This window comes from Bison bison, unplaced genomic scaffold (genome assembly GCF_000754665.1).
Source record: "Bison bison bison isolate TAMUID 2011002044 unplaced genomic scaffold, Bison_UMD1.0 scf7180017864471, whole genome shotgun sequence".
Taxonomy (NCBI): Eukaryota; Metazoa; Chordata; class Mammalia; order Artiodactyla; family Bovidae; genus Bison; species Bison bison.
Genome location: NW_011495032.1, coordinates 30,231,771 through 30,255,702, shown reverse-complemented (window position 1 = coordinate 30,255,702; position 23,932 = coordinate 30,231,771). Strand labels below are relative to the sequence as shown.

General features: G+C 40.6%; 2 protein-coding genes across 2 annotated transcripts in view; one reads left to right on the top strand and one right to left on the bottom strand.

Moving 5' to 3' along the window:
* FZD5 (frizzled class receptor 5) overlaps positions 1 to 4,581 on the top strand; it is a gene marked incomplete at its 5' end in the record, with an annotated part of 6,176 nt that extends 1,595 nt beyond the window's left edge. The window contains one exon of the mRNA XM_010861281.1: positions 43 to 4,581. Within this exon, the coding sequence (XP_010859583.1) occupies positions 43 to 185 (143 nt within the window). The remainder of the gene's footprint in view (positions 1 to 42) is intronic.
* Positions 4,582 to 9,746: 5,165 nt separating this feature from the next.
* The window catches only part of CCNYL1 (cyclin Y-like 1), a gene marked incomplete at its 5' end in the record, with an annotated part of 36,430 nt that continues 22,244 nt past the window's right edge, over positions 9,747 to 23,932 (bottom strand). The window contains 5 exons of the mRNA XM_010861280.1: positions 9,747 to 11,982; positions 13,233 to 13,395; positions 16,638 to 16,804; positions 20,628 to 20,747; positions 22,052 to 22,103. Of these exons, the coding sequence (XP_010859582.1) occupies positions 11,866 to 11,982; positions 13,233 to 13,395; positions 16,638 to 16,804; positions 20,628 to 20,747; positions 22,052 to 22,103 (619 nt within the window). The remainder of the gene's footprint in view (positions 11,983 to 13,232; positions 13,396 to 16,637; positions 16,805 to 20,627; positions 20,748 to 22,051; positions 22,104 to 23,932) is intronic.

The following is a 23,932-nucleotide window of genomic DNA, read 5'->3' as shown; positions in this document are numbered from 1 at the left end:
GGATGGTGGGGCCGGGGCCCCGCTCCCCCAGCCGCTGCTGCTGCCGTCCGCGGCGGGGCCACAAGAGCGGCGGCGCCACGGCCGCGGGGGACTACGCCGAGGCAAGCGCCGCGCTCACGGGCAGGACCGGGCCCCCCGGCCCCGCCGCCGCCTACCACAAGCAGGTGTCACTGTCGCACGTGTAGGAGGAGGAGGAGGCCAAGGGACCGGGAGCCGGGCGGGAGTTGAGGGAGCTAGGTTGTTTTTGTTTGGTAGCTTTGCCAAGGTCACTTCCGTTTACCTTCATGGTGCTGACGCCCCCTCCTGGGGCAACTTGGAGAGAGGAGGGAAGAGGCTGTTTCCAGGGGGGCACCTGTCCCAGGACTTCTCAGAGGGGCTCAGCTGATGTCTGCTCTATCTTCCTGCCTTTTCGAGGGAAACCCTGTTTTTAATTTATATGTCGTTTTCTTAATTTTTAACTTTGTTGCATTTTGGCAACAAAATTTACCTTTGCTTTGTGGGGGCTTTACAATCCTAAGGTTGGCATTATAATGAAGTTCCGCTTGGTTCAGGTTTCTCTGAACTGTGTGGTCTCAATTGGGAAAATGTATTTCCTATACTTGTGTCTTTAAAAATAATGTGAACAGTGAAAGTTCAGGTTGCTGTGACCGGGAAGTTGTCCCGTGGGCTTCTCCAGCTTACTTCTCCGTCCACTGCTTAAAGTGTCCCAGATGCTTTACGGTGAGCTGCTTGACCCTTTCCCTAACTTAGGGGGGGACACCCTAAGTCACACTGAGGAGAGGAAGCATAATGGGTCTGGGGCCTCCGGAAAGTGACAAGGTTAGGAAGTGTTCAGAGTTTCTGTGTGTGTCCTAGCTTTGTTTAGCAAGCTTGGGTTTCTTTTCTGTGGTACTTGTAATCATTCTCATTCTTAACAGTGCCAGCTTTGCTTGAATGACTTAGAGGTAGCATTGTAAGTGTCCAGAATAAATGTTTGGAATAGTGCTAACCTAAGGGATGGTGATTGGTTGAACTTCAATACTAGACTGTTAAGATGGCAGCTTTGTGCTGGAGGAGTGGGTGGTTGTTAATAGACTCCAGTGATCTTACTTTTAAAAAACAAACAACTTGTGTTATATTTTGGTAAAAATGAACCCACTTCCTTCTTCTGAGAGTACTTACTGATAGAGCTGAAGGGGGCTCCTTTTTACATTTAAGGACTAAACTGGATATACCTCCTGTAATTAAGTAAATTTCCAGCACTTCTCTTATCTGCTCCACCCCCATCCCACCTCCTTTATCATGTTAAACAGTCCTTTGGCTTTTCTTATTCCTCCTCTCCTGGAGAGCTGTGATTAGAAACCACACCCATCCTTGAATGAGGTGCTTGAAAGGGGGGTGGGGTAGGAGGGAGGCTGGCTACCTGTGAACAAACATTGGCAGCAATGAGGGAAAATGAGTGTCCCTGGACTTTGGACTAGATTACAGCCAGATATTTCAAAAGCAGCGAGACACTGCTCTCTGCAGCCTTTGACAACAACTGAGACCATAACACACTTGCTTAAGCTTTAGAAACGTGGATCGGTGTAGCAAAAGGAAAGCTGTTTTCCCCACCCCACCTCAATATATGTTTCTTTTCCTCCTCTTCTGAGAAAGCCTATATATTGGTGAGCACACCCTCACACACTTTACTGTTAGAGAATTCTGTTTGCTTTTCTAATCTGTTGAACCATTCCCTCATTCATATATGAAAGCCTGCGTATTGTTGAATACACACGTACACACACTACACACACACACACTTTACTGTTAAAAATGCTGTTTGCTCTCCTAATCTGTTTAACCATTCATTCATTCAAGAAGAGTGTGAGGCTATAGCTGGGGAAGGGAGTGAAAGTGCATTTTACAGTAAAATACTCGGGACTAAATTTAAGAAGCTAAAATGGCAAATGTAATTAAAATTTGGGAATAAAGATTTGCACTTCATTTATACCAAAGTTGGAAAAGTAAGATTTAAGCCCAGGTCAGGTTTTACTTTATGGATATTAAGTAAAGACGTATATATTTTCCACAGTGGATTTAAGCGCTATGCTGGTGGAAAGAAGCATGATGTTAACAGTTTTCATGAACTTTCAAAGGCTCTTCATGTTTATAAAAATGCACTGCTCTTACACACTCATCTAAATCAAAATTAAATTTCAGTATATTTGACAAAACCTGGTACACCTAGCTACAGAACTTTTTGCACATCTAATTCCTCTACTTATTCTGCAGCTTCTTAGAACCTTGAAATAGATCCCCTGCCTGAGGGCCAGGTCCTCTCCTGTTTTTCAAATGAGGACCTTTTCTGATCATCTTGACCTCTTCCCAGAAAGTACATAGATTATTCTGCTGCCTTCAGTCATTGTGTCTAATTTGGGTTGTTCCTCTTTCTCTTTTTTTTTTGTGTGTGGAAGAATGTAAAGATGATGCAGAATTTATCTAAAAGTTGTGAGAGGATGTGGTTGAAGTGATTTAATTCTTACTTTTAAAACAATTATTTTTTTTATTTTGGCAACATACCAAACCTAAAAAGAACAACCAATTTACTTTAAAAAAGAATGTAAGACGGTTAAGAGAAAGGATACTAAGGCAAAGAGCAAGAATAGAGGTAATGCACTGGAGGTTTTTTAGGTTCATCCCAGTTCTTGGCGTTGCCTGTTTTCAAGTCTCTCTCTCTAACCCCTGCTCTCCCTTCTCTCAAAGATTAAGCCCACCTGCTTCCTGAAGTCTTGCATCAACCACCCCTCCCCCTACCCAGGCAGAGAAATCCATCTATTTATGCTCACCCTGTTTCCATCCCATACTCGATTTTCTCCTGATTTTTATTTTCATTAGGCAGACAATCCATACTCATGAAAACAATTATGAAAGGTTGTGAGGTAGTTTAGCAACTTCATTAGAGCTAGCTCTGATTTTAATGAGGATTTAAGGCCCAGTTTAGTCTCATTCATATACAGCTTTTGGGCTGTCCCTTTCACGGTTCAATTTTAAGGAATGTCTCTCATCATAAATAGGAGGGTAAAGGTTTAGAAGGAACTAATATGTGACCTATCAGTGAATCAGTTGACAAAGAGACTTAGGAAGTCTTTTTAATATGTATTATTAACCTCACATTTTGAAGCTGTCTAAATTGACTGGAAGAAAGTTCTCTTGGTGCCTTATCGGTTTATCCTTGCAAACCTTGGTCATATTTTCTTGCGGTCATTTCCAACGACGGGCCCGTGTGTGTGTTGTGTGTCACGTGCGCATGTACAGGCTTAAATAATGTGCCAACAGCACTGTTTCCAAGTTGGTATTCATTAGGCCCTTTCCTCCTGGGTTAGGGCTGCACTAATCCTGACACCGGCTGCCAGGAGGAAACCTCATGGATCCCACACCGAACCTTAATAACAGCATCCGTGACCTGCAGTCTCAAGTACAGAATGGGAACCCCAGAGCTAGGAAATGTAGTTGTATATTTTAATGAACTGCCACCCCTGCTAAAGAGGCTTCTTTCACTTTTGTGCTCTACAGAAAGACCAAGGGGGGTAGGAGGGACAAAGCTTTGAATCACTGCTTTCTAACACCGAATGGGGCCAACAGGACAGAGAACATCACAAATCGAGGCAGGTGTGAGGTGCAGTGGCTGAGAATTGCCTGCTCCCTCTGCGTGCCCTTTCTTGCCTCCAAAGTCCAATCAAGTGATCCTGGGAAAGAAATCTGCCTGGGTTGAGGAGGGTGGTTCTGAAAGAAAAAGCTACCAACACATGAAAGCAGGGTGAAGGGTAGGCAGGATGAAAGTAACTAAGTAACCTGACTCAGAACTCTCAAAAGCTTCTAGCAGCTTGATGACAATTACAGGATTTATTTCAGCCAGGATAATGTCTGTGGTACATTATTTGAAGACAATATTACTTCATGTTGTTACAAACTGTATGTATAGTGTGTATGTGTTGTGGGTGTATATAAATAATATATATTATATATATGGGAGATTTAGTGACTTTTGATACGGGTTTGGTGCAGGTGAATTTATTACTGAGCCAAATGAGGCACATACCGAGTCAGCAGTTCGAGCGCAGGGCATTCATTACTTTTTCTGATTTCCACACATGTGTACTGCCTGTCCCATGAGGTATCGTCGATGTCATGTCAAATCCAGAACTCATAAAGCAACGCCAGTGGTATTTTATTTGTAGACAATCAACTCAAATCTATAAATTATTACTGGCAGATGATTATAATTCTGAATCTCTTAACACTAACAAAAGGAAACCCAGAGCATCTTGATACGAAGTTTTTTGTTTTTGTTTTGTTCCTGGAAGTCAGAAGAACAGCAGTTGTATGTGGTTGTTAGTTTCAAGGTACTTAATTTGCTGACACTATTTCAGAAAAAAAATCTGTATGTATTATATTTGTGGGAAGCTAAAATAATGGTTTGAGATTTTTATCAAATATGGAGAGTAGTTATTTATGAAAAACAAAGAAATGTCTATTTTTGTTTCTTTGTTCCCAATTAATGTAGATAAATTTTAAAGTGCATTAAAGCAATGGTAAAGTAAATAAAAAGATGCTATACAAGTATTTTTCTCCTCATGCTTTTACAAAGAGACACACTGCTTTCTAAGTGATTCCCTGGAGTAGGAAATGGCAAACCATTCCAGTGTTCTTGCCTGAAAAATTCCAAGGACAGAGGAGCCTGGTGGGCTACACAGTCCAGGGCATCTCAGAGTTGGACATGAATGAGCATGTGCTGGCTGAAGGTGCTATGTGGATTCTAACTATCATATTTCTCAGATATGAGTGGCAACCTTTTTATTGATAATAAAATCAAACAAATTCCAATCACAGAAGCAGAACTAATGAAAACATGTTTTACTTGAATATACTTCTTAGGTTTCTCCTGCCAATCCTGTGATTGTTTTATGATTCACTTGAAGAAATGAAAGGAAATACACAAGAACAGAGACACTGCCTGACATTGTGTTCTGTTTTGTCAGCTCTGTCTAGACTCTGCTGAAGCAATTTGGATGGAAGTGGTGCTGTTCTGTGTGCCTGCTTGGCAGTCGTAAGCTCCCCAAACTTTATCATTAGATTTACAACTTGGTATTCAGGCTTCCCAGGTGGCTCAGGGGGTAAAGTATCTGCCTGCAATGCTGGAGACCTGGGTTCAATCCCTGGGTCTGGAAGATCCCCTGGAGAAGGAAATGGCAACCTACTCCAGTATTCTTGCCTGGAGAATTCCATGGACAGAGGAGCCTCTCGGGCTATAGTCCATGGGGTCACAAAGAGTTGGACATGACTGAGCAACTAACACTTTCATTAAGGTCTAAACACCAGTCAGGGAGCTCAGATAAACAGATATATATTCTCCCTCTGTATTTGTGGAGAATTGGTTCCAGGAACTTTCCCTCCCTCAAATACCAAAATCCACAGATGCTTAAGTCCTTTATATAAAATGGTACAATATTTCCATATAACCTACACACAGCCCTTCCATCTTCCCCCTGCCTCCTCCCATATACTTTAAATCATGTCTGCTGCTGCTGCTAAGTCGCTTCAGTCGTGTCCGATTCTGTGTGACCCCAAAGATGGCAGCCCACCAGGCTCCCCCGTCTCTGGGATTCTCCAGGCAAGAACACTGGAGTGGGTTGCCATTTCCTTCTCCAATGCATGAAAGTGAAAAGTGAAAGTGAAGTTGCTCAGTCGTGTCCGACTCTTCGTGACCCCATGGACTGCAGCCTACCAGGCTCCTCCGTCCATGGGATTTTCCAGACAAGAGTACTGGAGTGGGGTGCCATTGGCTTCTCCGAAATCTAGATTACTTCTAATACCTAATACAAATCCTCAGTAAGGAGCTGTTTTAAGTATAATGCAAATGGTTGGTGGTATGCAGCAAATTAAAGTTTTGTTCTTCGGAACTTTCTGATATTTTTTCCCCAAGTATTTCCAACCTGTGGTTGATTGAATCCACTGATCAGAACCTGTGGATACAGAGGACCTATTGTAAGTTGATTTAAAGTTGCCACTTCCCTGACAATATGGACAGATGCTTAGCAAACCTGAGAGAATGTAGTGTCAAAGTGAGTATGATGAGCATTGTTAGATTGGTACACATTAGGGCATTTGAGAGAATAGAAAATACAGCAGTTGAGCTGGATCCTGGTAGAAAAGCCACTGTGCCTTCCCCATACAGGTCTCCATAGTTGACACATCTTCCCAGTGCTTTCTCGTTGCTTATTCCCCAGCAGTAGAAAAGGGGCCTGTTAGGTGGCTAGAGAAATAGGTCATAATGCTTTAGTGGTTTAGTTTCAGAGCTCTTTAATTGGTCATGTTCAACAGAATGAGAGGCAGTAGAATTGTTCTATGCATAGATTTGGGAGCTAGACTGACAAGGGACTCAAATTCCAGCTCCATCCATCATGGGCTGCTTGATCCTAGACAGATTACTTAACCTTTTAGTACTCTCATCTTAGTACTTTCTCATCTGTGAAAGGGGGATAATGATAGTATTTATATTTTAGAGTTGAGAGGATCTGAATGATTAAACCAGGTTAAGGTAAGTATCAATAAAAGGAGGAAGCAGCCATTCAGGCATGGAATGGAAGAGAAAAAGACTAGTTTTCAAGTTTGGGTCTGTGTGAGAATCATTGGGGGTTCCTATTAGAAATGTAGATTTCCTGGCTTTGCTCCAGAAATTGAGATTTGTTTAGGGTCCAGGAAGTGGGTCTTTTTGTTTTGTTTGCTTTTTAGTAGAATTATTTTAGGTTTACAGAGAAGTTGCAAAAATATATACATCTTGCCCTAATATTAACATATTATCATAGCACTTTTGTTAAACTGAAGTCAAGATTATCATATTAACTAGACTTCATTTGGATCTCACCAGATTTTCCAGTTTCTTTATCTGTTCCAGGATTCTACTCATTTCTTACAGGCTTTCAGCCCATGAGGCAGATGGTCTGGGGACCACATCTTGTGAAATACTAGGACACGTAAAGGACCAAGCAAGGTCAAATTGCTCTATCCTCATGTTGGGAAGATGAATGCAATTTTGAAGCGGAATAAATTGGTGAGGGGAGGGGATGGGGTTGGATATAGAAGTTTGATTTTAAGAGTTGGGATGGAATTGCCTCCGTTGGATGAGAGGGGTTACTTTAAGAGTGAGGCATCTGTTCCTAACGCAAGTTAAAAGAAGTTGTGGGGTTTGGAACGTGGGGTTGCTGCTTAGCCTGAGGAGATGCATCTAGAATTGTGGGCAGGTCAGGGGACTGAGTGCAGCAAGTGGGGCACCAGCACCTTGAGGAGGGCCCACGTAGTTGATTAAAGGGGATCACAGGGACGAGTTGGCCTGTGAGCCACATAAATCCTGTATTTCCTGGAACCTGCTGCTAAGGCTTTGGAAATGGATCATAGTAGTAACCAGCATCAAGCACTGCCACATTGGGCACTAGCAGAAAGTCAGAGGGTGAAGCTGAGATGATCCTCTTGAGAGAGGCCAGTGGGAGGTGACCAAACACTGAATCTCTGCCTTTGGAAGAGTCAGTTCCCACAGTGAGGAAATACAGGGCCACTGTCTGGGGAGCTACAAGGTTGGAAATGAGAATGCTATGATGAAGGAATAGATGTTTTAAGAGAAACAACAATCTGAGTAGACATGGACACATTCTTGAGGACCTTAGGTTCTGAGGCTGTCACTGGATTTTTCTGATATTCAAATTACTAGCTCCCTTCACACTTACAATAATCACCTAACCTGGGCCTTTTTTAAAGAATGTTAACCACTTTTCATTTGACTCTGGATTCCTCTTAATTTCTATTTCACTTTCCTAGCTCTTTCTGCATCCTAGAGATCCTAAACCACAAACTGGTATTCTTAAAATTTGTTTCACATTAAGTAAATGTTCTCTCATCTGCCAAACCCATTTAAAATAGACTAGTGTAAACTGCCTCAGGAACCATACAGACTGCACCTGTGTACAAGCGACCAGACTGCTGAAGCGCTCCTGGATTTATATTTTCCTGGCAGTCAGGATGGCCAGGTTGCTAAGCTGACAGTTAAGATTTTAGGTGATCTAATCCTTGATAGATGCTAGGTATAATCTACAGATTCTGCATAGAAACTAGTACTTGCCTGAGAGAGGCTCTGCCAGCTGTCGAGTGCTTTACCAAGTAGCTCTGTACTCAAAGATGACAGCTTCTGGGTGAGGGAACAGTCCTAGTCACTTTACATGTGGTTAGAAGGCTTGTGTGATCAAAGAGTTCAGGTAACCTACATGCTGTAGGTAAACACTTCCAAAAACATTGTATAACCTAAAATATAGTGAATTATTTTCCAGGAAATACTGACTTCAGCACTTTAAAAAAAATCAAGTAATGGTATATTTTATAGAATGGGAAAACTAACAAATGAAACCAGCTATTATAAAACCAGGATTTAGTAATGTTGAATTTCAATAATGGGCATACAGGGTGCTTTAGGAGTAGACGTGGTAGAATAGGGTCATGACAGAATCTAATACAGGATGGAAAAAACTTCTCAGAAGCACTGGGCCCTAAGTGGTCTTAGGGTGAACCACGTGAGTTTAATGTAGAAAAATGACAGTTTCATTTGGTTCAAACATAGACTTGAAACCTTTTTGTCTTTTCCTTATAAAGTTCAGTTCACAGTATTCCAGTTAAAATTGCACTGTCGGTATATTCCAAAAACTAAAAATAAATTTGAGTTGAGGTTTTCTTTTATAGTCTTAGTACTTTAGGGAATAAACCCTTCCTAGTATCTCAAAGCTACCCTATTGCCCCTAGGAACTAGTTTCCATACCCTGTAGTATTTGAGAACCTACTTTCAGTGGTTTAAATCTTTAAGTTTCCCCCATTTATCAAAATGGCTGTTACTGTCTCTAGAATTAACACTGAAAGAGCAATTTTTAGTGATTCTACTAACTTGTCTTGAAGCTACAGTCGTGTCCAGAAGCAATGTTCCCACCCCCACTTTTTTTTAACCTTTGACCACTCCAGGTATGTCAGCATTTCTACTTAGTAACTGGCATATTATTACACGGTACAAACTATCTTAGTGATTTGCAATAGTTTTTCTCTCCTTCTGCACTAATTCAGATCATTTCTCCTAATCAACAGCCTATCAAGAATAAAGGTAAAAGATGTGACCTTAAGTAGTGAATTAAGGTGGATGAAAACACAGCAATACTATCAGGAGTGATGGAATACTGCTCGAGGGCAGTGACTAGGGTCTTAAAGAAACCTTATGGTGATTTTGTATATTACATGGCTTGTTTAAAAGTCACCCTCTTTATAACAACCGCAAATCTACTTCCTCTTCTTCCATTTTCTTTCCTGTTCAATGGCTTTATATCCTCAAATAACTCATGTTCTGATTCAACAGTATTTCTTTAATTCCTTTCTTTCTGTGTTTTACCTTTTATCTTGCAAAGTGCTTTTTCCTTTTGGTACAATAACACACAATTCCAAAGTGCCATCTAATGCACTATGCCACGGAGCACTACAGCCAGTGATTTTAAGTGTACTAAATTATCTTCTGGTTGAAAAGAACATAAGCCAAAGAAATAAATGCCTGCCTCTTAACTAAAGGCAACGGTCAAAACAACTTTTGAATGGTCAGTCGGAAAATGCTTCAAGGCCTGACTATCAGAGCTGATTGAAAACATTTGAGCTAGGCAGAACCACAATGTTATGTGAACAGTGAGAAGTTACACAGCAGCCATGTATTTTAATTAAAATAGAGTTTATTAGCTTTTCTTTTAATATAAACATGAGGAAGAAAAACCACATAAGTTGTAGCATTCTTTTCAAAATAAAACTGCAATCAATACTTGAATCTCCAAGCTCCATAAACAATATTTTTTGAGGTGGTAGATTGTAATATTTTTATATCTATTATTTATCATTTATGTCTGTGTCCTTTAAAAATGATGGAACCTGTGGCACTCAATATAATGTGAAGCCTTGCTATAGAGAGAGAAAGTATTTCTGGCCCAGAAATGCTTTGTTGACAGGCAAAATTCCTAGGATTACATTTGAGAAGGTAGGAGGAGAAAGATTTTACATAGTTGAGAACACTTTTTTTTTAATGTTTCAAGTTTAGGTGACATCATTACCAATTTCCTAAAAGACTGATTACTGGACCTCCCTGTCTTTTAATGGGCTTCCTGGTGGCTAAGTGGTACCCTGTGTTTTAAAAAGCCTGAGGTAAGGGTTCCTAAGATTTATCTTTCCTCAAATAACACAACACACCTACAGCCAGGTCAACACACAGGATAGAAAAGCTGTTTCATATCACTTACTTTCCTATCGCTGCTGCTGCTGCTGCGTAACTTCAGTTTGTCCGACTCTGTGTGACCCCAGAGACGGCAGCCCACCAGTCTCCCCCGTCCCTGGGATTCTCCAGGCAAGAACACTGGAGTGGGTTGCCATTTCCTTCTCCAATGCATGAAAGTGAAAGGTGAAAGAGAAGTTGCTCAGTTGTGTCCGATTAGGGTCCAATTCCTTTCAATTTATTACAGGAGAATTAATGCTGTTGTTCCTAATTCCTTTACCAAATCTAGAAAAAAGAAACTTCGGTGCTCAAGCAGATAAACAGCCCACGCAGGCAAAGGACTATTTTAAAAAGAGGCGCCAGGTCTATAAAGACACAAGATGCCCCCCTGAAGTCTGTGTGCAATCCGAAGCTCTGATACTTGTAGAAGCATCAATGCTACAAACTTACGAAACATCACCTGAGAGTCCACTTGAATTTCTTCTCAATTCATTCAGTTTTGTAAATTTTAAACATTAAGCTCTTAATTCTACTTTTTTGTTTCAGCCCATTGTTTGCCATCTTCAAGAGGGGTTGAAACAAAAAATTAAAATTAAAAGCTTAACATCTAAGATTTATAAAATTAAATGAGTTTAGAAGAAATTCAAGTAAACTTTCAAGTGATGCTTTGTGTCTGTAGCATTCATACTTCTGCGGCAGTGTCCTGGAGTGTCCACACACACTGTATTAAAGCTTAAAATTGCACCAAGACTTTTGGGACACCTATTTCACTATCTGCTTATTCCTGGACTAACAGGTCGGCTGGAATTATGAAAATATCCTTTAATACAAGTATTTAACAAAGAGGAAAATCGTCAGAAAATGAGAAGCACCATTAGAGTTAACAAGAAACACAGCACGGACCCAATAGAAGTAGGTAACAACATACTTTCTCTGCTTATGATCCCAAACATGCTAATATGCTAATAAGTAGTGTTTGCAAAAAATGTGAATGACAAGTGTTATTCAGCAGCTTTTTGGTTTAAACTGATTGCCAAAAATGACTAGCAGCTTCAATGAAATAGTAGGGAGGAAGAATCCTTCAAAACCTAACAATGCTACAACAGTCTGTTCCTAAGTGGCTTTATGAGTTGTTAGGAGTCCCATGTTCGAATAGTAATACTGCATTGATTCTAAAGGAATATGCAGCAATATGGGCGAGAAAAATAGGAAAAAGTAAGTTATATAGTTAGTGTCTTTAAAGTCTAAAAATTTAAACTATTTAAAAAAACCTCACATAGTTCACAGTTATTGGCCTACATAGTAAGCAAATATCTGTGGGTGGGTGGGGAGCTTTTGGCTTTGGAGTGGTTTTTGTAACTCTGTTTACATTAAAAAGGACAGAAGAGTGTGTTGCATTGACAAGTCCAGTTTTTTCCTATGACCATAATCCTTGCTGTCGTGAGTCTTGAATTCAGTGTCTTTCTGTTAGGTGAAAATACTAACTGCTGGTTTCTGAGCAGGAGAGGTGGTATTTCTCCAGTCCTTGTTACGAGGGGTTCATGGTGTTACAACCCCTCACCTCTCTCTGTTTATGAGAGGATGGCGTTGGAGCGCTGAATACCAATGAAATTATCAGCGCTGAAAGACCTTCTCACAGCAACTCTGCACAAGTCTTTGTATTTGTCTTCACACAATCTGGAGATGGCCTAAGAAAGTCAATCAGATAGAACATAGGTATATTTAGGGAAAAAAAAAAAGTTCCAACCTTAAAAAAAGAAAGCATCATTGATAAGCCACACATCTGCATTCATTTAGGTTCACAGTTACTGCTACTTTGGATAGCTCATATCTACACTGCTGATTCCCTAAGGTAATATCCTTGAAGGGCTATGATGAGATTGCTGGGGCAGGGGGGAACTTATTTAAAAACTGGGTTCCCAAAATAGGCCCCGTCTAACAGCAATATGATGTTACCTACATACTAGATCCTTAAACATAATGAACACACCTGAGCAAAATCAGTCTTTACCCAGCTATTCAACTTCTATTCAGTCTTCATTATTTACTACACACTCTAAGAAAATTTTAATGAGGTAGGTGTGTTGAAGGCAAGAAAGGTCTAATGATGAAGCACTACAAGGTGCTCACATGCATGTAAATTACCATGGAAAAACGTCTTATTCCAAAGTACCAAGGTACCAGAAAAGTGTCAGTTTTATATGTATTCATTTCAGTTGTAAATTTTGCTGTATACCCACCAGAAATCACAAGCTACTTCAAATCACCACTACAAATTACTTCATCCCATGTATGTTACCATTTCCATTAAAAACCCATGTACTTTCTACATCCTGTTTCTGAACCCACATTGTAATTTCCAAGTACAGGTCTCGCAGGTTAGCAACCGATGCTTCTGGTCTAATAAACTCACGGGACACACACTGCAAGCTAAGACAGTTAAGAGTGGTAAGTAGATTATCAATGTACATATGATTTAAGGATACAATTATAAAGAAATTATGCCTGTATGGTTATATGTAAATGAAAGTTAAGTTGCTCAGTCATGTCAGACTCTTTGTGACCCCGTGGACTGTAGCCCACCAGGCTTCTCCGTCCATGGGATTCTCCAGGCAAGAATACTGGAGTGGGTTGCCATTTCCTTCTCTAGTTAAGTGTGGAAGTTCAAATGGAAAACCATTAAGAACAGATTAAATCTGATTTAAAATATTCTGAATTATGGTTCCAGAAGAGAGAATATCTGTAATTTTTTTAAAAAAATAATGTGAGATCCCTAACCCATAAAAGACACGGAATAAGATGCCAACAGGTTAATAAGCTCTTCAAACTGTTAATTTAACAGCTTTTCATTTTCCTAGTCACTGCTTAGTGTAAGTTAGCCACAGATGTTGGCTTTGGTGGCTGACAGAAAACCCAGTGAGTGATTCCACAGTCTTACCTCTAGGTTCTGTGCTCTTTCTTTGCTAAGAGGAGCAAATAGAAAATTCAGGTTGTTGTCATCTGCTAAGGAGCGAAGGTCAAAGTAGTATTTGGCATAAACACTGGCGGGAACATTAATATTAAACTGAAGGAGCTCCAGAAAGTGCCTTTCCATCTCATTCCTGGGGGAGGAGGACAAGACAAAACCAACATAGGACAATTTTAGTCAACTGGGCTATCTTCAGAAACCCCATTCTGAGCCACTACAACAGCTCTAAATACTGTTTTGAAACAAATAATGGCTCCCCAGCTGGATTAATACACTAATGTTCCAACAAGGTACAGCTATTTGTGGTTCTTTCTGCGTCCTGGCACTTTGAGTTTGGGACAGGGGGGAGAGGTTACGGCCCTCTTATGCACCCGTGCTGCTGACTCGGGGGCTCATTCTTCAGAGTTCCATTAGTGCAGCCGTGCATTCATGCTCCACGCTCACTCACAAGGCCCCGCTATAGTCATCAGATGAAAGGAATGATGTATGCTGTTTATTAGCTCTGGAGAACTTGCAGACATTTTCACCGGGCCGATAACAGGAAGGGGCTTATTGAAGTAGAGACACGCCAACAAAAGGAGTAAGCACATCACCACGGCAACAAATGGAGCCATGGAGAGCCACTGCTATTATCTCTGAGGGGAGAAGACTCTTGAGGCAAGAAGGATTCATCTCAGATAAATAAATAAATAAGCTACACTCGATGGGAAAGGGAATCCCCTCCCCCTGCCCCAGTACAGGGGACTGTGGCAAAGGGCAGAATGCAAGTTTCTGTTCCTCTTAACCCCAGTAGGATGAGAAGGTGTTCCTGGGACAGGATGGGATACACTTTTTAAGCTATGGGAGGCAGCAGGATTAAGGGTAGACGTCTGGGCTAGACTAAATGCATTGAGCATATGACCTCTGATGGAGCAGTTTCCCCTGTGCTCCATCCGCCCCTAGCTAAGACAGAAGGTGCACACACACACAGGGGGCGAATTCAATGAAGTGGGAAAGTAGGGTGCTGGGGGCAGGTCTTTGCTATGGGACCATACACAGTCATTTGCTTGTCTAAGTAAAGAAAATCAGAGTAAGTCTTACCACTTTCACAGCAATCACTTTAAAGAGTTAATTATATAAAAATGACAAATACCCAGACAAATGAGAGTGACTTATTTTTCAATATATTTGTTTCCTGGTTTTAAAGTGTTAATATTTTATCCATTGGATAAGTCATCAAATGCTTGATGTTCTCCTGTGTGGAGAGCACAGTGTGAGCAGAAATGAGGTTTCTCATTTAACTTTAAACCTAACTGAACCTACCTCCAAAATTAATTTCCTGTTCAAATGGCCATAAGTCTATAGAAATGTAAATCAGATAATGTTTTGATAATCAGCTAATCAGGACTTAATTTACTACAGGAATAAATGCACTTCACTATCCCTTTTATATTCTCTTCTACTAATACATTTTAATTGTGTGGAAATACAGTACTTCATAGGATTAACATGTCTATTAACAGAGCTTTACTTACTGAAGAAAAAAGCATTAGGCCTACAGAATACGTATCTTCTGCATTTTTTTTTTTTGGCTGTTGTTTTTTAAATGACTAGATGACTGAAGAGCATGCCATTTATAGGCGCAGCAAATTTTCTGAACAGCAGCTGCTCAGTTTAACTTATTCTTTTGAAGGGAAATATATTCAAACAAGATACATGGATGTTTGAAAACTTTTAAGGAAAAGCTGACAGATGCCAATTTTTCAATTTAGACTCAAAATGAGACCATTACAAACAGCAGGGGGATGAGACAAATGTGACTTGAACACTTGGTTGTAATGCTTTCCAGTTTCCAAAGATCATAAACAAAAGCAGCCTATTACAAACACAGCTCCTGGTGATTCTGTTTTACACAGAAAAGTGCTGTTTGCAATTAGCTTCTTCCTGTAGCTAGACACTGCCATCAGTGCTACTGGGCTCACATCTATGAACACCCACACACTTCCCTGCATGTTCTCTGATGCTCTAATTGGACCCAGAGCCCCCATCAGCTTAGTTGTAGGTTCTGAGAAAATTTCAGCTGCCATCATGGCAGGCCTGGTGTTTATGATTACACATTTCCCTTCCTTCAAGGAACCAGTTTAGAGATGGATGATAGTGGTGCTCGATGTCACTTTCGTTTCTACAACTTCCAAAAGTACTTGTACTCATCTCGAATTATCTGCCATAACACTACGGTGGCTACCAGCAACATCACCATGACACTTTTTACCACCAAAGTGGACATTCTCACCAAAAGTCACTTTGACAGCTACCAACAATCACTGGTCCCTTCTCTTAGTCACAAGCTTCTTTGCTTCAGTGTAAATATGCACTTTGGTAATTCTGAATTGAGAGTCAGGGGCAAAGGTAACAAAAACAAACTCTTGCCACTGCCTGCCGTGACCTTGATCGTCCTCTGCTGTTCACTATAATAAAGAGGTACACCTTTACGTTTTCCTAAATGCCACCCACAAGGACATTTTCGCTGTCAAGTGAGCACTTCTAGAGTCTTCTGCAAATACCTCTCTGGTTCCTGCTGCCTCCCACCTTCGGGGCCTTCCCCTCAGCCAGACTGGAAGCCTGATGTTTCATGCCCATGTGAGCATGCCATCTGTGAGGAACCCCCCAAGTTAACTCAAGGCCCCATCAAGTGCTGCTGTGGTTGCTGAGTGCTCCGGGTGAGGCCCCAGTGACACTTCCTGGGTTACCTGAACAAAGGAGTTTCCTAACTCAGCAGACCTCTATTTCTAAACATGAGGAACACTCCTAACAGCGGAGGAGAGAGAACACAGAGATCTGAAACCTGTGTGGTTATCTGTACATCATGGTTTCTGTAACAATAGAACCTTAGATACAACCTCAGATTACAAAAGAAGAAAAGACCTGCAAAAACAAACGTACAACGTGTGACTCAAGTTGAAGTTATAACCTCTCAGTAGTCTGGAGGTGCTAAGACCTCAGCAGTGACCACTTAACTTCCAAGGCCAGACATGTGCCTCTTAAAAACGGACTGGACCGGTAGACAGCTTTAAGAAAGATGTGAAATTATTTATTGCATCATGTTGTTCTGGTAGTGAGCTTGTAAAATGTTTGGCAAAAACCATCAAAAAGTAATTTCAATTTATCAAGCAGAATATTACAATAACACACCAAGATTTAACTAATTAATGATGGGAAATACAAATGGTTATACTACAGCTAGACAAGAGTCTAATTTTATATTTATACCTAACTCAGCTCTCTGCACAATGTAACCTTTCTTAAAATGTAACATTTCTTAAGATGTAAACTTTATGGGAGCAAATGAGGTATTGGAAAATGGTTAGACAGTTCACCGTAACCTTACAAACTCACATGTCCTCAACTGTAATGTCCTTGAGGATCTGGCAGTAGTCCACATTCCAAACAGCCTGATCGTCCCAAACCTTGGAGGCAAGAAGAATGGCTCCCAAAACAATTCTTTTCCAGTTAGTGGGGCAAATGTCGATCTCAGCATAAGTTAAAAGCCTTTCTAAGTAAACCTGCAAAAGTAGAGGACTGATCTTTGATTTTAGTTCAGTTTAAGGGCTGTGATAAGAATTATTAGGAATGATAGATTTCATCTGTTTTAACATGTCTTTTATTCTTTGGTTCTACAGAGACTTTTGCTCGGCCAGCCAAGGCCAAAGGCCAGGTCACAGTTGTAAGGCAGGTATTTCTGTTAGTCCGGTATTTCTACTCTGCCCATGTGAATTTCCAACCCAATTTTGGTCGCAGGAATGAAAGGACATCTCAGCAAAGGGCATTCTAAAGACAGGCATTGTGTTATTACTTTCCCACTTGCAAAAGGCAGCACATATAGCCCAGCATCAATTCAACCGTTCAGTAAATGCTTGAGCGCCTACCGTGCGCAATGTACCTACCATACTGGTGGTGGGTACGTGGCAATTTTACATAAAGCTTGAGTATGTAAAACTCTGGTAAGACTGAGCAGTTCTTTATCTTCTCTTCAGAGGATGAACTTGAAGATGATAACTGGTGGTCAAGAGAGCCTCCCAGTGGCTGCTGTGTGGCACAGCAGGACAGGCAGTACAAAGCAGCTTTACATTACCACATTTAGTGCCTTTTTAAGGAAGACTCATGCATACAAAGAGCATTTTTTTTTCATATCCCCCATTTTTCACATCTCCATTATTTCATAATTCGTCTTACATATTCTGCAACTTAGTCAATTTGTTTGGTTCTGAGGTGGTTAAGAGCTGCCAGTGTCTGAATCCCTGGGGCTCCTCTAAATCTGCCAGGTAGTTTGTGGGATGACTTCATGGCTTCTTTTATATGTGTCAAATGGCTATTCGATAAAGAACCGGACCAAGTTAACAGCTGAGTAAAGTTTAAAGACAGTTGTTGGTGATGGTGTTACCTCTGCAGAAGAGAATATATGCCATTTGACAAAAAGAAAAACGTCCAGTTTTTATCAGAGTATGTTATCAGATTGACAGCTCAAATCTGCCAAAGCTCTCCAAACTCAACTGTTTCAAACACAGTTACTGAGATTATACACCCTTAGTGAAATTCTGCCCCTGTTCCCCAGAGAACTCAGCATGCTCCAGTATTAAGAACGAATCTCCCTACAGGGTCCACCTCTCTACTTTATGGCACTAATAGAGGCAGTTCAACCTTAGGGGCAATCCCTCAGTTTCCTCTCACCTTTACTAAAGGCAAACTTGGTCTCATTTATACCACTTGCCCTCCCGTCTCAGTGGAAGTGACATCTTTCTTTTTCCTGAAGCTAACTCTTCTATGAATGCAGTCAGTCCCATTTCTCATTTCTGCAGAACACTGTTCCCACAATTCATCTGTTCTTGAACAACCCCCTCTCTGTCAGAGATTTTCTCCAATGTTCTCTTACATATTCTCAGCCCATCCCCTCACCACCCCTTAGAACACTTCCCTCAGGAAATGTCCTGAGGCTGGCTCCTCATGATCCATCCTCTCCTCATCCCACTTTAGTCTGCCCCTGGCCACCACTGCTCCACTGAAACTACTCAGGCAGAGTCACTGCTGCCTTCCTACCACCAGAGCTCTTCATCACAATGCCCCACTCCCCAAGCCTGCCCTCAGAGCTGAAGACACTGCCACATGCCTGGCTGCTGGGACCAAAAACCTCCACTTGAGTTATCTCACTCCAATCTGTTCGGAATTCTTATCTCCGTTTCACTGGTCACCTGATGGCTCTGCTCTTCTGTCCATCACTTCTGACTTGTATCACTACCATTGCCTCCTAACTTCTCTGCTTCCACTGCCAACCACAGTCTGTTCTCCCCAGAGCAGCCAGGACAGACTTTAGGTTATCTGCCAGGGCTTTCCCATCAAATAGATAATTTCTGTGGCCTGCAAGTTACGAGGCCCTGTGTGAGAGGCCATCGTCCTTCTGTGAGCTCATCATCTGTGCTCTTTCCCTCACTCCCTACTCTGATCACAGTGGCCACCTTGCTGATCCTGTCTCAGTGCCTTGTGGTCTACCCCTCTGCCTGTGGGATCAGTGCCCCTCATCTTCCTCAGTCCAGCCAGGTCCTGGTTCAGATCTCAGCTCTGTAAAGAAGCTCTTTCTGGTCTTTCTAGCGTGCACGCGTTAAGTCAGTCAATCGTGTCTGACTGTGTGACCCCATGGACCCGTCTGGCTCTTCTGTCCATGGGGAATTCTCCAGGCAAGAATATTACAGTGGGTTGCCACTCCCTTCTCCAGGGGATCTTCCCAAACCAGGGATTCCAAACCAGGAACCCTGGTCTCCTGCACTGCAGGCAGATTGTTTACTGTCTGAGCCACCAGGGAAGCCTCTCTAATCTCTTTATCCCTTTACCTTGCTTTCTCTTTCTAGCTTTCAGTACTACTTGAAATAGTCATCTTTTAAAAAATACTCATTTAAAAAGTCTTATACTCTGCTGTACACAACACTGTAAATCAACCATACTCCAATAAAAACTTAATACAAAAAAACACAAACACCCTTTGTTTATGCCTGCTATACTTACTTCATAAAGGCAAGAACTCTCCTCTATCCCCAGCACTTAGAACCGTGACACAGGTAGGTATTTGGTGTGTGTGTATGCCCTGAGGAACTCCTTGGCAGCACTCAGCATGTGCCTCACGCTCTCCTCCTTCAATCTCTCCTGGCACCTCTTGTGATTCTCTCCTGGGTTTCCTACCACTCTGGCCACAGATAGTCCCCACAGATCTATCTTCTCCTCAATTTTTATTTAACGTACTTTCTCTGCATTTGAACAGCTATACGTAATTCCCTGCCTCTCGCTCAGCTTCAGGCTACAATCCCATACAGTCAAATGACTGCTAGACACTGTCACTCTGCTGTTTCACAGGTCCATTGGGCTTAACTTGTCTACAAAGAAATGCCCCTCTTCCAACCCTTACTCTCCTGCCTGCATTTCCCAGCTCTGCATGTGCCAGTGCCACCCTGCCTCTCTCAAGCACATGCTAACTAAGCACTGCAAGTGGCTTGCAGCTCCAAGAAAAGGCCTGTGTCTGACCCGGTGCCCACTGAGGGGTCTCTTTGCACAAGGAGAAGCCTCCTCTCCTACACTCTGCCTGGAGGGGAGCAGGCAGAGGTGGACGTACTCCTTCCCTCCAGACGATCCAGTTGACTTTCCCCTATAGGTTTGCTATACGGAGGAGTTAGGCAATCCCAACTGCCTCTCAGCTGAATATGATTTATTATTCAAATGATAAAATCTTACCATAGGAATTCAGTATGGATGACACAAAGGTCCTTACACAGCTGGAGCTTGGCAGGCTAACTTGAGTCAAGCCTTTCCAAGCACCACTGACACCCAATCCTGGGTACCTTCACATGCAGGCACCAGAGGACAGTAGAGATGGTTAACATTATCGTCCAAGGACAGGGAGTTGAAGGCAGTCAGTCTCAATCAAGACACACATTAGAACTGCCTAGGCAACACAGCCTGAGACTCAGAAACACACTGAATCTGCGCCTGCCGTGGACCAGAAAGTTGAGTGATCGCCTCCATCCTACCGCCCAGCACACTGTCAGTGTGCACCTGTGTGCACTGTGTGTGCACGTGCCCTGACGTGTGGAAGGAGAAACCAGAAGTCTCTCCTGCTGCCCTTAACACCAACTGTTTTGCGATGAGAAGAGCAATGGCAACATTTTAAATCATTATGATTACTAAAGCTCAAATCTGTACAGTTTACTTCCTTTTGATACATTTCTCTTTAATAAAGTTCCGATGATCATTTCAGGAACCTACTTTCATTTGGAAAACAGGCCCATACCTTCTGTACAAGAAAAAAATGTCTAGAGATGCTTCTATTAGAGAAAAATATATTACCAAAGTCACTATTGCACATTCGGCAGTCAGCTGTGCGGCACTGAAAAGAGTACGAACAAATCTGTAAATGAATTTGTGTTCAGGGTCGTGCTTAAAGTACTCCTCTGGAACCTTTTCTCGCTGAAAGAAGAAAAAACACAATGTAAGTATCCACTGAAGAAAAATACTTAAAAGTACCCTCAAGACAGCAATCTTCACACGTGTGCCCACGTGCTACTTAAACACCTTTCCAGTGTCCTGTAACCAGAAGGCGCTAAGAGTTTGCTGTCTTACACAGCAGTCACCAGTCACACGTCTACTGAGCACCTGAAGAAGTGAATTTTAAAACCCTGTCATTTTAATTAGTTTAAAATTTAAACACTATTTTAATATTCTCCTTAGAGATCTTACGTATTTGTTAGGAAATGTTTATATTATGTGATGCTATGGAAAATCGTCCTTTAAAAAGCTACATTTTCTGTTACTTGATGTTTACTTACCCACTCACTCGTCATACAAAGCGCAACTCGGTTCTTATCAGTCACACCCCTGACACAACATGCCTTTGGTAAAATGACTAGACATAACATGGGGTGGGGGAAGAAGACTTTAAAGGAAGACAATCTTGGCTTCGAGCTGGAGGCAGTAATTTTCTTCTAGTAATTAATTTCAAAGCAAATAAGCATGAAATAAATACAACTGTACTTATTTATTTAAATAAATACAACTGCAGCTTATTTATTTAAAAAAAAGTCAACCTTATACATAAATATAATAAAAACAATAACTCTATAAACAATCACAAACGTCTCTACAAAATAATAAATATCATGGAAGTTAAAACATACATATAAAACGTTACTGTTAACTACTCTGTATCTCCTGTGTATCTTTATACCCTGCTCCCCAACAAAAGGATAGTGTCACATGCTCAAACCTCCTAAGTCTTGCAGTGTAGTTACCTCTGCTGTAACTGCTACATTCTACCCATAAGGTTCTCACTGTGTTTTCTTACACCGAAATAAAAAATAGCTAGGAAGTGCACTTCTATGATCCAAATTCTGGTGCAGTTATGATCAAATCTGTAACTGCTATAATATACAGCAGAAAGCTACCTCTCAATCCACCAAAATAAGAAATATCTTTTGGTTACGGTACCTGCACTAAATGTATAAGATATTTAATACTTACAGTTCAAGTTAGATACTGGCATACTAAGTACTTTAATATTTTTTCAGTAAAGTCAAGGAAGTAACCATACAATATTAAAGTCTAAATCGAGAACTCCTCATAGGAGATCCTTTACACAAATCAAAAGGAGTAAAACACAAAGCTAGTCATTCATATTCTAGAGCAGTTCAAGTTCTACAATTATTAAAATATACATTGGACACCTACAATAAAAGCACAATAAAAACACAACTTCAATCAAAAGTGACACTTACTGTGAGTGGATGTGATCTCTCATCAAAAATATCCAAGGATCTATTGGCATCTCTATAAAATAAGAATATATATTTTAAAAATTAATTCAGGAGTTACTAGCTTAGTAAAGTATCTGCTAAGAGTAGAGAAAGGAGTAGAGGAAGATTAACCTTCAATAAAGCTAACAGTTTTACATATTCTCCTAGATTCTGCCCTTAGAAAGGTTTTCTGACCTATTTTATACTCAGCACACCAAGTTGCTTGAAATCTTTTCTACAACCAGCCAGAGTTGCCTTTACCTGCACAGACCCCTTCTAACAGGCAATGTTAGTAGACCAATACATTTTCACTGCACTAACCTCACACTGGAATACACAAGAACATTTTATAAAGTGGCAGTAGTGGGCAATAAAGTCTTCTAACTTCAATGAATGTAAATATGAGATTCATGCTTTTTTCTTGTTTTTTTCCCCTCTTTTGTTCTTTATATTATATTCCTATTATAACATATATATGACATATAAATTATATATTATATATAAATATAATCTAATTCTATAACTATATATTTATATTGTTATTTCTTGTCTCTTTTAAATAGTCTGAGTTAAAAATGTTAATTGTCTTTTAAGAGAAACCAGGCTTTTTATTTTAAATTCCACCACACTACTACTCTGTGCCCATTTAAACAGCAGTTCTGCAAATGTGGTCTATAGGCCTCTGGGATTCTCCCCTGGCCCCTCTTCAGAAAGCCTAAAAGTCTAAGAGGTCAAAACTGTGTTTTATAAGAATACCAAGACATCACCTGCCTTTACACTGTGTGACACTTAACTATGATTGTATAAAAGCAAAAGTGGGTAAAATTGCTTGTTTCTGAGTGTGAATCAAGGCAGTGGTATGAAACTAAATTAGAAATAACTCAGTTATTCCTGGCCAAATGCATGTAAAAAGTCTGCTTCACTTAAGAACATCCTTGATGAAAGAGTAAAAAGTATTCTTAAACCTTTACTCTTCTTTTTCATATTCTAAGTGGAAAGTATGCATTAAGCACTTGCATGTACTGAAATATGGCTCTGTTAAGGAAGAGCACTTGTAACTTACTGGTAAGTCACTTTTCTCCCCTAGAACATCATATTTAAACCACTTTTTTCATGAAACACCAACTGACAGTCATTTTTTCAAAAAATGAATAAAGTGAGCCTGTCACTTCAAAGAAAACTCACAACTATTTGTTACCAATGATAAAATTCAAACCATCAAGCTAAAAATATCAGGATTTTTGGAAAACGTGTACCTTCTAGTGTGAGCTTTATTTATGGTGAGCTTGATTTCTCAATACTTAAAGACTTTTCTGATAACATTGGTGGTGATACTAACAAGAGTGAGTTTTTGACACTGTCTAAAGAAATGTGAGCCAATACTTTGCAAATGACAATGTATAATATTATAAAATCATGTACAGATAAACAGATCCACTCAGTATGCAGGACAGATCAATGGGCATTAATTTAACATAGTACCTACTTCAAGTTCACTGATAATGACTTGGAACTCCATTTTAACTAATTTAATGAACTAGCACATGTGGATTTTGGGGACAGTATCAAAGAATATGCCAAATTATCTCAAGGCTTTAAAAATTCACCTTTTCCCAACTATATGTCTACATGTGGCTGGATCTTCATATTGCTTCTTCAAAGCAAATGACTGAAGACAGTGTTGATATGAGAATCAACTGTCTCCTATTAATGAGATACTTTTCTCTCCACTATTTTGTTGTGGAAAATGGTTATTTTTCATTAAAAAAAAAAAAAAAAGACTTATGTTAAACACTGGAGTCCCCAACCAGATGGTGATCTCATCCCTCAGGTGACAGTTTTTGTTGTCCTACTGTGGAGAGA